Source organism: Polyodon spathula, chromosome 22 (assembly GCF_017654505.1).
Source record: "Polyodon spathula isolate WHYD16114869_AA chromosome 22, ASM1765450v1, whole genome shotgun sequence".
Taxonomy (NCBI): domain Eukaryota; kingdom Metazoa; phylum Chordata; class Actinopteri; order Acipenseriformes; family Polyodontidae; genus Polyodon; species Polyodon spathula.
Genome location: NC_054555.1, coordinates 23,514,521 through 23,532,239, shown reverse-complemented (window position 1 = coordinate 23,532,239; position 17,719 = coordinate 23,514,521). Strand labels below are relative to the sequence as shown.

Here is a 17,719-nt window from a genome sequence, read left to right as displayed (position 1 = left end):
ATTTCTCCCAAATTCCAAATACAAATATTGTCATTTAGAGCATTTATTTGCAGAAAATGACAACTGGTCAAAATAACAAAAGATGCAGTGTTGTCAGACCTCGAATAATGCAAAGAAAATAAGTTCATATTCATTTTTAAGCAACACAATACTAATGTTTTAACTTAGGAAGAGTTCAGAAATCAATATTTGGTGGAATAACACTGATTTTCAAGCACAGCTTTCATGCGTCTTGGCATGCTCTCCACCAGTCTTTCACATTGATGTTGGGTGACTTTATGCCACTCCTGGCGCAAAAATTCAAGCAGCTCGGCTTTGTTTGATGGCTTGTGACCATCCATCTTCCTCTTGATCACATTCCAGAGGTTTTCAATGGGGTTCAGGTCAGGAGATTGGGCTGGCCATGACAGGGTCTTGATCTGGTGGTCCTCCATCCACACATTGATTGACCTGGCTGTGTGGCATGGAGCATTGTCCTGCTGGAAAAACCAATCCTAGTTGGGGAACATTGTCAGAGCAGAAGGAAGCAAGTTTTCTTCCAGGACAACCTTGTACTTGGCTTTTAGTTACAGTATAATCGTAAATCTCAAAAAACTACTCACTTCTAAATCTTTTGTAGTCATTTTTGTATTACTTTAGTATAAATACATGTTAATTTGGATTCATATGTTGTTTTTTTATGTGACTTTACGTGAACGAAAAGACACACATTTGCCTGTTTTCCCATTGGAAATAGTGATATTTTGAAATATCACTTTCCTGGTCACAAATGCAAAGTTTGTGGGGAATAATAGCCATTTTCTATACTTTTGAGGCATAAGCAGTTAGGAAATAACACTTACTACCCAGGAACAAAAAAAAAAAAAAAAAAAAAATTGTTACACGGTGTAATCTATTACATGTATGTACATGTCTATTTTTGAAAGCATTCTTACTTTACAGCATTTTTTCACACCTGCCTAAAACTTTTGCACAGTACTGTATATAGCGCCTTTCATGGCAAGCCATCCCAAAGCGCTCTATAAAACAAGCAAAAAATGAAAACATTAATTATAGCAATTCAAATACTAACAATTAAAATAGAAAACGTCTATCTTTCATAAGTTTTGAAAAAACAGTACGTTTTTAATAATGACTTAAATTCCTCGTGCGTCAGAGTTTCTGAGGCAGGGAATTGCAGAGGGAGGGAGTAGAAAAACTCTGACCTCCCAGAGTGACACAGCTGAATAAGAGAACGGTCAGTTACTTAAAACTTGAAGGATGTAGTCTAGGAATATAGGGATGAGGCAATTAAGATATATATGTAGGCCCTATTCCCCGAACAGCCTTACATGCCAAGAGTAAGATCTTAAATGCAATACGAAACTTGACGGGAGACAGTGAAAAATTTCCAAAACGGGTGGAATATGCTCAGTGCTTTTTGTACCAGTCAATATTCATGCAGCTGCATTTTGGACCAGTTGTAACCAATTCACCAGGTGAGAAGGGACTAATCAACTATGATGATCTACCTTCACAACAGTACACCGGAGCAACTAGGGACACATCTTCAGTGAAATTGTTTCCTGTGAAAAAGTCCTGGTTCTGCTTTTAATCTATTTATGGCTGCCCATAAAATGCCTGGCAAACTAACTGACCATTCAGATCTGTCCCAGAGGCATAAATCTGTTTCAAAACAGGAAGGCATGAGATTACAGAGGACTGCTGTTTCTCCTTTTGAAAAAATTGAGTTTTATTTCCCAGCTGGTCAGTCTTCCAGCACAGTGTTGTAAAATGTTTTAAGGCAATGGAAATATTCTAAGCAGGGATGCAGGTCCCCCAGAAACAGGCACACTGCACACTGTGAATGTAGGTCACAGACATTGTGTATGCATTTAACATTTTTTGACCTACATTTTGAGAACCATGTCTTGAAGTGTTGTGAAACTTGATCATTTCTTAACACACATTCTCGAGGAAGTCAGAATCTAGGTTACAGTGACTTGGGCACAATTGAAAATGTGAAGGCTGTACATTGAGGGCAGACAAAGAGGTCACAGTAAGTTAATGATAACAAATTGTCCACTCACTTCATGATGTCTTTTTTTAATGTATTATGTTTTTATGTACAGCTCAGCCTTTAAAAGATTCACAAACTGTAACTCCTCCCCAGTCAGAAGTGACAATGATATGCAGACATGGGGAAGGCATTTGTTTTTACAAGGGGGTTTAAAAATATGTAGTTCCCAAAAAGAGGAACAAATATATTCCTTTATCTCAAAATAAATAAATAAAAACCAAGCACATGAACAGTATTCTCAAATCTTTTCAATCCTGCTGTACAAGAAATACTCAAAAAGCTGACTGCAAAATCCAGGTTAAGAACTACACACAGTCTGACGGTACTCACTAATATTTAGTACATGCATGTAGCACACGCTTCTGTGATTGGGAGGATGGAACTCTATACATTAACGTATATGATCGTATAATTTTGCTGTAAGTACTTGAATTGCATATTGCAAAAACAGAGTAAGACTAGCTGCAATGTAGTTACCCTTTCCAGTTATAATATCAACATATAATAAAACAGCAGCAGCACGAGGTCTATTTTGCATTAAAAAAGACACAAAAATAATGTCAATGCATACAAAGTAATGTACATAAAAACAGATTCCTTCAATAGAACCGACTGTACTGTTCAGAGTATTAGGGAAAGACATCACAGCCCCAATGCAGAATGACTCACCTCCCACGGTTTGATAGTGATAACAATTCAGGACACTGCGGGACAAAGCTCAAGTCCTGTTTCATGCAGAATGGTTGCGAAAGGAAGTATTAGGAAGTGGCACTGCTGCGTTTTCCTGAGGTACAGAATCACCCTTAAACAGGACATTATGTCCACCTTTTCGCACTTATGTGGTTGGAATGATGCTGAAGATTCCAGAATCTACGCATCATCACTGATCGTTGCCGACCCTCACTGGGTAAACATTGCCTAGCCTGTTGTCTGGGAGGAGCCTGTGCTGACGGAGTGGCGAGAGGCGTAGCATTTCTTCTGGGAGCGCAGTAACGGGGTCTGGGTGTCGACGTCCCGGGACGTCTTTTTCTTCATGAAGTGGAACATGTGCTGCGTGAAGCCGTACACGAAGCAGTTCAGGATGCCCTGTGAGGCCGAGGTGAACGCCTGCACAGAACAGAGATTGCACTTGAAACGTTATACAGGACATGCTGGCGGTATTTTTAAAATGAGCACAGATTGCAGTGCTGCCATGGAGGGAAACTATTACCTCAGTATGGAAGTGTTGGAAATGAGTCGGATACAAACTTATTTCAGACTTTTTAAAAAGATCCTGTAGTTCTGCCATAGAAAGAACCTGCAACGATGAATTACTCAAAAGAGGAGGGAGGTTAGAACCCAGTGAGTCGGGGGTCTTACCTGAAGAATGTAGAGGGACACATAGAACTTCTCCTGGCCAGCTGGGTTAAACAGCTTCACTGTCGCAAGAACTACAGCTAAATAAAGACAAGGAACATTCTTCGCTTTAGTGCTCACATACATGAGAAAAGCAATCTTTTTGTAGTTGCTTTAACTGAACTATCTAGGAATCATACTGTAGCTTAAATGATTAGAGGCTATCCTGCAGGATTCATTTTGAAATACTGGCTTTGGGAAACTTTTCACGAAACAGAGTGGGTGACCGCGATCCAGAGGCATGTGAAATGTTGCCTTGGCTCTGGACTCCAGAGTGTTGTGTTTAGTTTTGGAGCTGCTCCAGCTCATGCTCCTGGCTGTGCTTGATGCAGCTCACCTGGCCCCCAGCAGCAGAAGGCAGCGGTGGGGTAGAGGATGACCCTGCGCTCGATCACACTGATGTTCACCCACTGCTGGTCTCCCAGAAACCCACTGGAGTTCACAAAGCGCTTGTACAGCGAGCGAGCTTTCACCAGCAAAACCTGAGTAAGAACAAGCACATTCCCATTTCAAATAGTAACCATCATAATAACAATAACAGCAGGTCGTCAAATCACCATTGGAACCTAACTTGCAACTTCACTGAGAGTGTAGATCTTGCACTCCAGATTTCATTGACATAATATTCCAAACACTTAAACCACAACTATATAAACAGATTAAGTATGTTAATAACATGGTGTTTGTAGAACTAATCCAGCGTAGATGTAATCATGGTAAAAAAAAACTAGCTTGGAAGTAAAAAATCAAACTACTGCAGCATGATCCAGGAAAGAAAGGGTTAATAGCCAAGCCCTGAGAACAATCATAAAGTGTGCTGGGTGTTGCTGTGTGGAGCCACTGGCTGTTCTCTACATATAGCAGCAGCAGCCAGATGTTTAAGAAATGTGGTCAAAGGCCCCTTGACTTTTACAATGCCTCCTGTTCTCCACACGATTGTCGGAACACACTTAAAATTGCGACTGTCATCTTATGAAGCAAAACTAGTCACACTTCAGTTTAAGGACTTATATATACACGTCTTATTAATAGTTTCTCAAGATTATTAACCAGCTTATTACAATATTTCAGTGGCACAGGTGCAAGCTTTATGTATAAAGTAATTATACGGTTATCAAGCAAGGGGGAGCAGATAAAAAGAAACTTGATAAAAACAGATAAAAAGAAAATGATTGGGGGACATTAGCAGGAAATAAAATTTCCCTTAGTTGCATCGCCAAACAAATACCATTTTATTTATAGGGGAGTGACTCATAAAATATATTACTTTAGGCTTACAATAGACTGCAGAGGTTTCCAGCTTATTGGCATTAATTGACACCCTGTGAAAAGGAAGCACTGGCTGTTGTTGGAATAATACAGTTTTCCTAACAATAAAGTTATAAAAGCAGCAGGACCCGCTTCCATCCTCAGGTCAGTGATGATGGGTTGATTATTGCACTTGTGTGGTATGCTCCCAGCATGCATAGCAATGCCAGCATGAGCGAGAGGATGCCCCTGAAGTGAAACCAGCAGCAGATCTAAAAAGCACTGAAGCTCTTCTTACCACGATGCCTGTGAACGTGCAGAAGAAAGTCAGCAGGAAGACACTGATGCCATAGTAATGCATGGCGTGGCAGACCTTGGTGTCATCTTCATTGCAGCCTGTGGCAGGCTCCAGGGTCCCAGTGTGCATCAGAAGACATCTGCACAAGCAGGAAGAAAAGCACAGTGCATTATTAGGACTTAAAGACTGGAGAAGTTGCTTTGACAACTGTTTGTGCCTTTCATTGAATGTGGCAAACTGGCAAACAGAGGTTCAAAGTCAATGTAATAGAATCTCATAACTAATCCTCATGGATGCACTACTATCAAAATCAGAGAAGTGGTTCTCAAGATTCAACCTCAGTTGTGAAAGTGCATATAAAAGGAAATTCCTATGAGGACGTACTTGTAGGGCTGGCTGAAGTTCTGGTAGCACTTTGCAACATTGCCACCCCAGAACACCGGAGCCATGAGGAAAACAGGGATCACACTGCAGGAATGACAAGAGAGAGGGGGGTCTGTAACTGGACTGGGACAGAGAGGGGAGAGAGAGGGGGAAAGGAGAAGGAGGGAGAGGGGATGAGGGAGAGAATAGGAGGAAGAAAACAGGAGTTAGAAGTGGGAGAGAAGGAAGAAAGGGGAATGGAGAATGGAAAACAGACAGCTGTGAAGAGAAAAGGAGAGTGAGAGAGAACAGAAATAAAGACAACTTAAATGTTTATTTTACCCTGATAAAATTGTCACAATCCTGCTGACTCGATATGCATGGTTTGAACCCTGAAACACAACGAAACAAATTATCAGGACAAAAAAAAAAAAAACGAACAGCTGCTTATCAAGTGCAGCCCTGGGACCCTCACCGCTCATTATAGGACAGTGCTCACCACTTGAGAGAAGCCATTCACTGTCCTGTTGTACTTTTTCTTTAAATCCGTGTACAGGAACCAGGTGTAGTTTATAGTGTAGAAGAAGGAAGCCATGTAAAATATCTGGAAAGGAAAAGAAGAATTACTCAGGAGTATGTCAATTTAATATAGTTCGATATGAACTATCACAGACTCCTAGCCTTGCACTTGGGGGTGATCCGTGACACTGTTGATTTTCTACTTATTATTATGACCCATTGTATATTTCTTTTCATTATACAAACGTCCTTTTCTTTTGGAAACATTTGCTTTAATTATTGATCTCTGATGTAATATTCCAACACAGTTGCATAATCGACACAAACAAATTATTCAAATTCAAACTGTATTTACAATCTGCAGTTAATCAGTGGACATCCAGAAGCTTTGATGTCCCCTTTCAGACCCCCCCCCCCCCCCCCCCCCCCCCCCCCCCCGTTTTTGACACGCCCTGATGAAAAATCCTGCTTGACTGCATCATGGCTTTGCTAGGCACACACTCGCACACACTCACACAGACAGGCATTTTGTGTAAACAGAACGAAGAAACAAACAATGCATTGACTGCAGTTCCGCAATAGTGTAGCCACAGTGTGAAACTATCACTGTTTAAACAATCATTATCCTGAAACATACTGTACAGTTCAGTTCCTTATCGCAACTTTTATTAGTTCAATTATGACTTATTAGTGTTATGGATATTTACCTGCAACAATGGGCTGTTATTATAACATGCTTTGTAATAAACACACAATTACATGATGTTATCTATCCACCCACAGTAAAGTGTGGAAGAGTAAACATTGTGCATGTACATTTCTGAAGTTCTGCTTGATATCTGTATGTATGGGCTTGCTAGACAGGAGTCTAGGATTCCAGCTGCATTCTTGGGCAGGTTTACGTACAACACATTCCTTACAGGTGTGTCAAGAACATGAACAAGTCACAGTGATCTACAACCACAGCAAATAATAAGAAAACTGACAAGTGACACGCAAAATACAGCTCTTAGTAACTTCGGTGTTCTGAAGATTAAGGACCAGGCTTTGGGGTCTCCCGTTGGGAAATGATTTAATACCAGTATAGTACATACCTGATATGGTACCATGGTGTTGCAATGGGTTACCAGAAAATATGTACTGGTTCCTACCATTGTGATACAATTGTGGTACCATTCTACACTACTGTAGCTGCTTCCATTGCATTGCTATATCAGTGACACTGCTGCAATACCACTGAGGCTCCTTTGGTAAGGGCTAGCATTAGTGTTCTGTCTTTAAAAAAAACGATAACAATCCCCAAATACCACCAGCATGAAAACACTTTTTTTTTTTATATAGAAGCATAAAGGTATTGAAGTGCAAGGCGCACGTTGCTCTGGTCCTTAAGAGTTCAACAGAAATAGACAGATTGAATCAGAGAGGACGCAGTAGAGAAACAAAGAGAACTTCACACCTAATTACAGTCTCGTTTGCAGTCATCAATACTAATTACTGTCTGTGAAACCCTGAAGGCTGTGTGGGTATGGCAGGAATTGCAATTACAACCTGTTAATGAGGGAACAAAAGAAATTAGAGCTAGACTAACTAAAGGTCAAGGTGTTGAAACAACTCTAAATAAAATATGGAAGAGTCACAACATTTCTCTGGGAACAAAGATCAGACTACTGAAGACTTTAGTATGGCCGGTGGCAACATATGGTTGTGAAAGTTGGACCATCAAGAAGAAAGATAAGAAAAGATTACAGGCTTTCGAAATGAAAGGACTCAGGAAGATTTTAAGAGTCTCTTGGGTTGCCTGAAAAACAAATGAATGGGTTTTGGCCAGAGCGGGCGTACGGAGGGATATACTGGACAACATCAAATGAAGGAAACTGGTCTACTGTGGTCACATTACACGGAAGGAAGGAGACTGCTTGGAGAAACAGATATTACAAGGTACAACACCTGGTTCACGAACACGAGGGAAACCAAGGACAACATGGATGAACAATATTAGAACATGGATAGGCCTTACAACTGAAGAAGCGACGAGGAAAGCCCAAGACAGAGTTCACTGGCGAAGATTTGTACATAATGCGACCAACCCTCGGATCGAGGAAGGTTGAAGACAAGACAAGACAATATGAGGGAACTACAGGAGTCTCCATGCAAAGTGACCTGCCCTATAATTCAAACAGCAATTGAGGAATACTTTCCCTTTCTCTTAATATATATGAGCTGTACCACACGTCAAGTATACTCAACTGCGATTATTTACACAATCTCCACATAGGTGATAAGGAGACTCCTGTTGCTTTTTGTGTTCGTTGAATAAGAAAATAGCTTTTAACTGCTGTCTAATCCCAACAATAAAACCAATGACCACCACAGCATTGCAGACCTATGGAAGAAAACCCATCAAATCTCTTTCCATACAATAAACTAACAGGTACAAATTAACTGAGGTAAAAGAAATACCCACGGTGAGGAGAAACGTGTAGCATATTACTAATAAAGAAAACACAGACAGCAACATTCACAGGAAATATAGGTGAAGTTTTCCACAGCAACACCTAGTGGAGCAGATGGCAATGAACGGCACCAGAACAGTAATGAGCAACTGTGAATGTGACAGTGAGGAATGCAAATGCAACAAATCAAATAACAAATACAGCTAAACCTGTTTACGAAGACTGCTTAAGGGACTGATTAACAGTGAGATTCACAGACAGCTGATTTGACTTGAAAATATTCACTAGCCTAACAATGACAGAATGACCTTGCATGTAAATTCTGACAGAGCTGGAAGAATAGGCTCGGTTTGTCACGCATATCAATACAGTTTGAAACACAAAAAATGTATATTTAAAAAAAAAAAAAAACTGTAACATCCAAACCAAGTCGCAGGTTATGAAACTGTACTGGGTAACCCTCAGAAAGATACTGTGCCCTCAGGACAGTATAAACAGGATGCAATGTGTGTCTGTGTGTTTGTGAGTGAGTGAGCAAGCATGTGGAAACGGCCCGAGATACCATGCCAAGGTCAAGACCAAGGTCAAGTCTGCTTTGTGAATATAAGACACCGCACTTAATCTGGCAAAAAGTGCAGAACAACAAGGGCTTTAAAAAAAGAATATGGGTATGAAAGACAAACATTGGAAATAGCTAAGTCAAAATGCTTACGGTACAAAATCATATTTATAAAAAAAAGAAGCCAAGCTAAACAAATGTTTCAAGAAAAACGATCCTTCTGGTTGGTTCTTTAACTCTGAGAGCTTTTAACAAATCTTTAACTTAAAGATCCAAGATCAGCGTTGGTGCCTGCTTTGATAGCGGTTTCCTTTCCTCAAAGAAATGCTGGTATGGTTTGAAGAATGAAAGAACAAGACGTGCCTTTCCCTGCTCTGGTCTTCACTGCAAACGTGCTCCCAATTCATTCCTGGTGTATTCCACTCTCCTGTCTCTTTTTCTGTTCAACGGTTTGGGCATCTCCTCTCTCTTTTCAATGGAGGAGCCTGTCAGCCTGATCTTTCCGTCTCACCGCTTGCTAGCATGCCGTCACCTCGGTCTGCATGTTGAGGTTGTCAGCTGGCACGTCGTGCTCAGTGGGCACCACAGTGCTGCCAACGCTGCCCCCTTTGCTTGAATAACAGTTTCTTTCTTTCCAAGGTTGGTCAGCATTTCCTGGGATATTCACTGCCGATTGATCTTATTCTTGAGTCAAAGACGTCAGCGCTGACCAGTTGCCTGAATGGTTTATGCCTGTTCTTGATTAAATCTTTTTAAGTTGCCTTTCTCATAATTTTGTGCCTTGGGATGGCTTTGTAAAAAGAAATTCCTAAATCAAAAGTTGTTGTTTTATTATTGTGTAAAAACTAGTACACGCTGACAGACACACACACAATCATTTCTAAATCCAAGCCATATTGTATAACATAATAGTGAAAGTAGAGGGGAATCAAAGCCTTTTGTATTTTAGTTTTATTTCATCAAAGCACTCATTTAGTTGTAGGACATTACTTTTTAACAGCAGGCACACACACACACACACACACACACACACACACACACACACACACACACACACACACACACACACACACACACACACACACACACACACACACACACACACACACACACACACACACCACACACACACACACACACACACACACAACACCGTTGACTGATTGACACGACACACACAATCGCGCATTTACGATTCCAAATCATAGACCATCATAACCATAAAAGTTGGGGCCAATCTAAATACTTTAGCTTCAACTGCATTGCCATTAAACATTGCTGCTAGGCTACTCCAAGCAATCATTAGCCCCAGCGATATAACTGCCTTTTCCATACTTCAGATAATCAAGAACAGCCAGCAATCCATTCTCACAGCGTACAGGACTTCATTTGGTATCATATTTCAGAATGAGGTGCTTCTTAAGGAGAGTGAAACTCAACCTGGGGCTCTTGCTATGACTGGGAGCCTCTCAAAGTCCTGGCAGCTGTCATGTGTTTGTGTTTCCCTGCACAGCTTTGAAATAATTACACAGTATGTAAGTTGATGGAATGCTGAAGTCCAAGTCGAAGAATATTTTTAAGAACTCATTGTAAAAGTACAGAAATGCTGAACCACAAACTAGCCCAAGGCTTATATTGTTCCTAAAACCAGCCTTCTTATGCAACTTTTTTTTTTTTTCCCCAGTGGATGCCCTGTCACACACACAAATATTTTATGTTTATCTTCTGCTTATGTTATCTATCTATCTATCTATCTATCTATATTTACATTTTGAGGTGAAAATATAGAAATCTAAAGGGGTATTTATTTCAGCCCTAATGAACACTTTTTTTAAAAGTAGAAAAACACCTGTTAATTTAAGAAAGAACTAAACACATGGATTTACTGTGGCCATGTTCCCAAAAACTACAATACAGTAAACAAACCCAAACGCAGATAATTGATGCCGGTATTGTGACATAGTCAGTATCCCCTGGAATTCGTGTATCCCCCCCCGGCCCTCGGGTCTCTTCTGAACGCCTCCTTGCTTGCTTTCATTTCACGTGCATGAGCAGCTACGTTCGCTATTCTACACCTGCTGTCTCAGCCTCAAATTCACTACCGTCGAGTTGTATAAAAAACGGCTTTTCCAGTATTAAACATTGCGTTTTACACATATATAATCAAAAAACAGCTAACGTTTAAAGTAAGCATACATGATCAATAATGAATATGCCCTTTAGGCAGTATACCGTTTTTAATGAAGGCTGTTTTATCAATAAATAACATCTTGCCCCACCATAATTGATCATTTTGATACAGCATAGACAAATGTCTCTTTGGAAAAAATACATACAAGTTTGGAGCAATGCAAATTATTTACATCGGTTAAGTATTATAACGACGTCCCAAAGGTATCATTCCTGTATGAAGAACGAATTACCTCCAAGTAATTTCACTTTTTTTTAAATATATATATATATATATATATATATATATATATATATATTATATATATATATATATATATATATATATATATATACTATATCCATCTAATAAACCCCCATGCCATCTACTAACCAATCGAATTCTTAATAAACCAGACACTCAAGGGCAAGGCACGGACGTGACAGAATTTGATTTAAGGGATAACAGCTCTCGGTTGGCAGGTGCTTCCCAGTCTAAGAGTGCACAAATCCCTGATGTATTACCAATGCGATGATTCTATGGGCCAGTCTTTGCTGCAGATTTCCTTCTGCTTCTCAGAAGGAATTAGATGCTTGTGTATCCCTCCAGTTCAATATAAACACCTCGCAGACTCATCATGTCAAATCACGGTCCTGCACTCTGATGGTTATGGAAAGTCTTTCTGGATTTATTATCCTTAATCTAGACTTTTGTTTTGAATCATGGCCACAAACTGATTTTCAGTGTCAGGTGTGCAAACATTTGCCTGCTTAGCTGTCTGCCTCTGGATTAGACAAACACAGATAAGTGGATAGAACCCATCTCTCTAAAGTCAATAACTCTATGCAGTGCTTGCATATTATGACTGCACAGTTATCGTAGTTTTTGTTATTTGGTACTTTTGCTCTAAGGATATCAGCGTCATAGGTAGAACTAAATTCTACTGGGGGTTACTGTAAGTAACTTTACAAAAATATCCAAAGTTTGTAGAAATGTGAGTGAAATTTGGGTCCTCAAACCCACACATGAAAAAAGTCTCCTGATCAGATCAATTCATTGCATTGCTGTATCACTCAATATGCCAACTTTGCAAAGCTTTTGTGCAAGGTAATAGGTTTAAAAACTGGGGGGGCGGGGGATGCACAAATTCCAGGGGATACTGACTATGTCACAACACCGGCTCTCTCTATAATAAGAAGCAGTGCGCAGGTAATTTGGGTCACAGTGGTAATGTACTCTATTAACTAACAGAACGATGTATTTTTTTTTAAACATACTATTGCTTTACATATCTAAACGTTGAACTATGTGTTCAGTGTTTAGATGTGTGTTTTGAGGTAAAGCGTAAAATGATGTGCGTCATTAGGGAATTACTTTGTAATTTCAGGGGTCAGTGGCTGAGTTCTATGGTTCTAGAGTTCTACACTACAACATACAATGTGGCCAAAATAGGTTAATCATGAATGAACCCCATTGTAACTATTTTTTTTAAAGACCCTGCATTTGTGTGGCAAAGTGCCCGCCCCTATGTATATTTATTGTATTATGATTTATTGTTTGGCGGCATGGATGGGGTGAAAAGCCCCATCATAAAAACCTTGTGCAGAAGAGGAGCCTCTCCCGAGTTAATTCACTGATGAATTGTTGCTAATCAGAAGAATGTCGCTCTGTATAAAAAGCCTGCAGTTTTCTGCGCTCTGGTGGAGAGCTAGAGCGAGAGAAGGCGTCTGAAAACAAAACAAAACAAAACAAAATAGACTAGGAAATCGAGGCTCAGTGAAGGCTACTGCCCAGTCCGACTTATATTCCTTAGTGTCTGTGTTGTTTATTTTTGTTCAACTCTTTTATTTTACTGTCTGAAAGTAAAGGCGCCGCAGTGCCTTTTACCCTGTAGCACCTGGTGTCTGTGTTAGTTCCTAAATCTGCCTGACGTCACCACTCAGCCATTCCTGTGACAATTAGGCACAATTCAACACATGAAATGTAACTTACTTGAGATAAATAGCTCACCTATGAGCTATACAAAGCATAAAAGAGCATAATGAAAATCACAAATGGCCAATTAGTTGATCTATTCCTTTTTGTAAAGTCACATCAAAATGCGTGCAGAATGTTGATCAATTCAATCACCCAAACATTTCAATACATCTTCAACCAAATGGCCCTGAGCACAGATTAAGGGTTACGTACATGTCCTATGGATTGCAGGTTGTAGCAGGCGATGTTCTGACTGCCCAGAGGTTCTCTGTACAACACAGCTCCAACCAGCCAGCTGACCCCCAGCAGCAGGTCAGTGAAGCTCAGGTAGAAGAGGGGCCGGATCTGCAGAGGACAAGAGCATTGCTGCTTAGAACACTGCAGCGCCAGGCAGGTATGTCAGAACCTGAAAAACAGCTGCCATCTTTAACACACACTCCACTATATAAGAGTGTAGAACTTTAGGACTGCCCCCACGCCATCTACTGACCAATCGGATTCTTAATAAACCAGACACTCAAGGGCAAGGGACGGACGTGACAGAATTTGATTTAAGGGATAATAGTTCTCGGTTGGCAGGTGCTTCCCAGTCTAAGAGTGCACAAATCCCTGATGTATTACCAATGCGATGATTCTATGGGCCAGTCTTTGCTGCAGATTTCCTTCTGCTTCTCAGAAGGAATTAGACGCTTGTGTATCCCTCCAGTTCAATATAAACACCTCGCAGACTCATCATGTCAAATCACGGTCCTGCACTCTAATGGTTATGGAAAGTCTTTCTGGATTTATTATCCTTAATCTAGACTTTTGTTTTGAATCATGGCCACAAACTGATTTTCAGTGTCAGGTGTGCAAACATTTGCCTGCTTAGCTGTCTGCCTCTGGATTAGACAAACGCAGATAAGTGGCTAGAACCCATCTCTCTAAAGTCAATAACTCTATGCAGTGCTTGCATATTATGACTGCACAGTTATCGTAGTTTTTGTTATTTGGTACTTTTGCTCTAAGGATATCAGCGTCATAGGTAGAATTGAATTCTACTGGGGGTTACTGTAAGTAACTTTACAAAAATATCCAAAGTTTGTAGAAATGTGAGTGAAATTTGGGTCCTCAAACCCACACATGAAAAAAGCCTCCTGATCAGATCAATTCATTGCATTGCTGTATCACTCAATATGCCAACTTTGCAAAGCTTTTGTGCAAGGTAATAGGTTTAAAAACTTTAAATCTTTTACTTGGATGTGCACTCCTGGGTAGCCCTAGTAGTGAAAGTGAGGTTGATATGCACATCCGTTACTCCAGATGCACCCACTGAACTCTGTCTGCAAGGCCTTCCTTTCTTGAATTTGGGGGATGGGAGAACTAGCGTATCATTCAACTGACAGTAGCAGGAGATCAATGAACTCCATCAATCACCCAGTTGGGTGTGCATTTACTTGTGCAGTGTAGGAAACTATGTCTGTGCATGTAAGCCTGCAGGGTCCAAGAATTACAAATGGATTAGCATGCTTTGCATGTCATGTTACACTGGTGGCTGTATTCTGTTATTGTGTTGATTGTCTCAGAGGCTCGCTTTGTTTTAAACTTTGCTGTTTCCATCCCTGTCATCATGATTCCCCCTTTATAAAGAGCGATGCCAGTGAACAGCTCCCAGTGTCATGCGATCGTTCCTCAGTGATCTCCTCGTCAAATTCCTTCTGGAAGATCTGCAGCAAAGCCTTGTTCTCCAGAATGGTGCATAGTCATCCCTTTTGATATTGTTTCTTAGAAGCACCTGCCAACCAAGCATATATCTGCTAATGCTGGGTCAGATATGGGTTTTTCGAATATTTTTTTCAAAATGTACTCTGATCTCAGATCACTTGACCACTGTGAATAAACTGAGCTGACACAGGGAGATGCCGCTTTCATATAGTACAGAGATCATGCTAGGGATGTCTTTTGTATATTAAATAGGAGGGACAGACTCTGCCTCCCCATTTCATCTGTTACATTTTAAAAATTATTTTTAACTTACCTCTGGAGTCTTGATTAAATTCTGGAATGCAGCATAAGTAATGATAGAGCCTGAACCTAAGATACTAAAGAACAGAACAAACAGTTACTTATCATTCCTCACTGTAAGAAGAAATAGCGGGAATTCTATTGTGAAACACAGAACAATTTGGCTGTTGAACTGGACATTTACCTTAAAATAGCCATGATAAACTGGATCCATCGTACAGCATCATAGACCTTAAATAGAGGGAAAACACCTGTTTTATTCACAATGGTTCACCATACAAGCTAACTGCAGCCTCCTAATTGGAAGCTCTGCTTTCTGATGGAACTGTGTCAGATTCCATTAACAGTCTTCCAGTTCAATCCCCCAACTTCTCAGCAGCACTAAAAATGAGGACAATGAAGACACAATACACTTCAAGCATGTTAAGCTGCAAAGCTAGTGCATCTTCCCAGGGAATCTAAAGAGGCTTTGTGCATGTATGTTTGACCTACCTTTTAATTACTATTTTTTGACCAGTCTAGTGCCCAGACCAGGGACATAACACAGGTCATTAAGCATTGTGTTTTTCTGCTTTGAGTCACCATACATTTTCTTATGACACTTTTTCTGTGCTAAATAATTTAATTTTATAAGAACATCAATACTTTCCTTATTTATGAAAAAGGCTCGGTTTTAGACAGGTTTACACAAATAACACGTTTTTTGTTTGTTTGTACTGTAAGCCATCTGATTAAGAAATGAGAATCTGAGATATTGTAGATATTGTAAACAACGTACCTGGTCCGCCATGATAAATGTACATTTAACTCCAGTACTGTTCAACTGAATCTTATTACGGGATCCCGTCCCATTTATTTGTTGTGTTTTTGTTAGTTTTTTTTTTTTTTGGACTTGAAGATTTTTGCCAGGGTTCTCGTGGATACTAAGGGCTCACACTCCAGTCACATGTTCAGTGAAATTGAAATTGAAAAAACAAAAGAAAATCGATTCCGGTTGCCTGGCTTAGTGTTTTGTAACTGCAGAAAAAGCGGACTTTACAATGTGAATGAATTGCATTAGCAATAGCAGGCTCGTGTTTAACATTGCACAAACGGTGTTGTTCTTAAGGAGAATTTAAGCTAAATAATAACTCGTATTTGAATACCTGTTCGAGTTTGTTTGTTGTAGTTGCTGGTACTTGTTCCAAACATTTGTTTATTGCTCTTTTTGTTGTCAAACAGCATTGACTATGTAGGCTATCTATGTATCTATTTATTTATTATTTAGAATTTGGCCAAATGCATACACTTCAAGAACACTTTCAGAGTGGAACACGAACCAGATAAGTGCCCGTGAGCAGTTTCCCGACAGCGTGCATCTGAGTTCTCACCACGGGATAAATTCCAACAGACGCCAGACAAGAGTTGTGCGTGTACGAAGTGTCAGAATACTGCTCTAACAATAAACAGACCTGTCCCGCTTTAAAACTAGGAGAAAGTCTCACCATCTCCACTACTGTCCCAGTATACAAAAGTAATGCAGAAGTTTCTTTGTATTTTTGCACAAACAAACACAGTTTGTGTGAACTGTAAGTTTACTATATATATATATATATATATATATATATATATATATATTATATATATATATATATATATATATATATATATATATATATATAAAATAAAAATTATGGCACGATAATGCATTAATACTGAAACAGCGATGCAGAACAATACGGTGATGTTTGAGTAAACATTTGTACAATAATAAATCTTGTAAAAAAAAAAAAACATGAACTTTGATATTTTTTTGTGTTTTTTAAAAAAAAAAAAAAAAAAAACCTATTAGAAATAAATACGTTAAAACGCACAGATATTAACATATAAAGTATTGTAACGCAATATCAGAACGGTTCTCAACATAACCATATTGTGTGGAGGCTTTATTCGACAGCATACAGCCCTAACATTTCACGCCATTCTAGGGGCTGCAGCTTAGTAACCAAGAACCCAATGTAGTCCACGACGCGCCACAAGAGACTTGTTTTGCATAAACTACCACAAGAGATTATTCAAAGCACTAAATACTTCACATGCGTCCCCAACAGCATTGCTGCAAAGTTAGTACTGTACATCATAGTTAATCCACTAAACAGGATCAAATAAACAATACCAAATATTCAAATATATATATATATATATATATATATATATATATATATATATATATATATATATATATATATATATATAGTAGAAATAGTTAACGACTGAAAGTATATGTCATTATTAATAAATAGATAACTCACCGCAGTCCAGTCGTGTTCCAAGCCTGTTAAATTTGAAATCAGAGTATGGTGCCCTTCGTTAAAGCGTGGAAAACGTTGCATTGTTGCAAGTTTATTTATTGTGTTCCAATGTACAAAAACTATCACCGCATTGTGTTAACTTAAAAACGTATAACTCCTAATGTTGTACCTATTGTTCCGCCACAGTAGATTTGTTTTTCAACCAGTCTGAATGTCGAGTACAGAATGAAGAACTTGTTCATAATATATTGCATTTATAATCCCCTCTTTGTTTTAGCGTTAATGCGGGTACCTGTTTAAAGAGTGGTGTGGTTCTTATTGTACCGGCGAGAAGCACGTTGCAGTTGAGCTGCAGCAGTGTAATTCTCTTTATATATTCTGGG

The 17,719-nt window shown here is 39.4% G+C and overlaps 1 protein-coding gene across 1 annotated transcript; it reads right to left on the bottom strand.

Moving 5' to 3' along the window:
- Window positions 1-1,014: 1,014 nt before the first annotated feature.
- Window positions 1,015-17,710, bottom strand: LOC121296816 (transmembrane protein 116-like). Its single transcript, XM_041222640.1, has 11 exons — window positions 17,337-17,710; window positions 15,230-15,276; window positions 15,059-15,122; window positions 13,255-13,386; window positions 5,863-5,967; window positions 5,706-5,755; window positions 5,385-5,468; window positions 5,001-5,139; window positions 3,792-3,936; window positions 3,419-3,495; window positions 1,015-3,166 (listed from the first exon to the last, which is right to left on the bottom strand). Exons 1-11 carry the CDS (start codon window positions 17,415-17,417, stop codon window positions 2,978-2,980), a joined length of 1,113 nt encoding a protein of 370 aa, XP_041078574.1. The 5' UTR covers window positions 17,418-17,710; the 3' UTR covers window positions 1,015-2,977.
- Window positions 17,711-17,719: the final 9 nt, after the last annotated feature.

What these genes read in the sequence shown, in the direction of transcription:
- LOC121296816 (XM_041222640.1), bottom strand. Translation starts at nt 17,417, where the DNA reads ATGCAACGTTTTCCACGCTTTAACGAAGGGCACCATACTCTGATTTCA. An exon ending in ATTTAATCAAGACTCCAGAG is followed by an intron (nt 13,387 to 15,058) that starts GTAAGTTAAAAA and finishes TGTCCTCTGCAG; the next exon opens with ATCCGGCCCCTCTTCTACCT. An exon ending in CTTCTGCTGCTGGGGGCCAG is followed by an intron (nt 3,496 to 3,791) that starts GTGAGCTGCATC and finishes GTCTTTATTTAG; the next exon opens with CTGTAGTTCTTGCGACAGTG.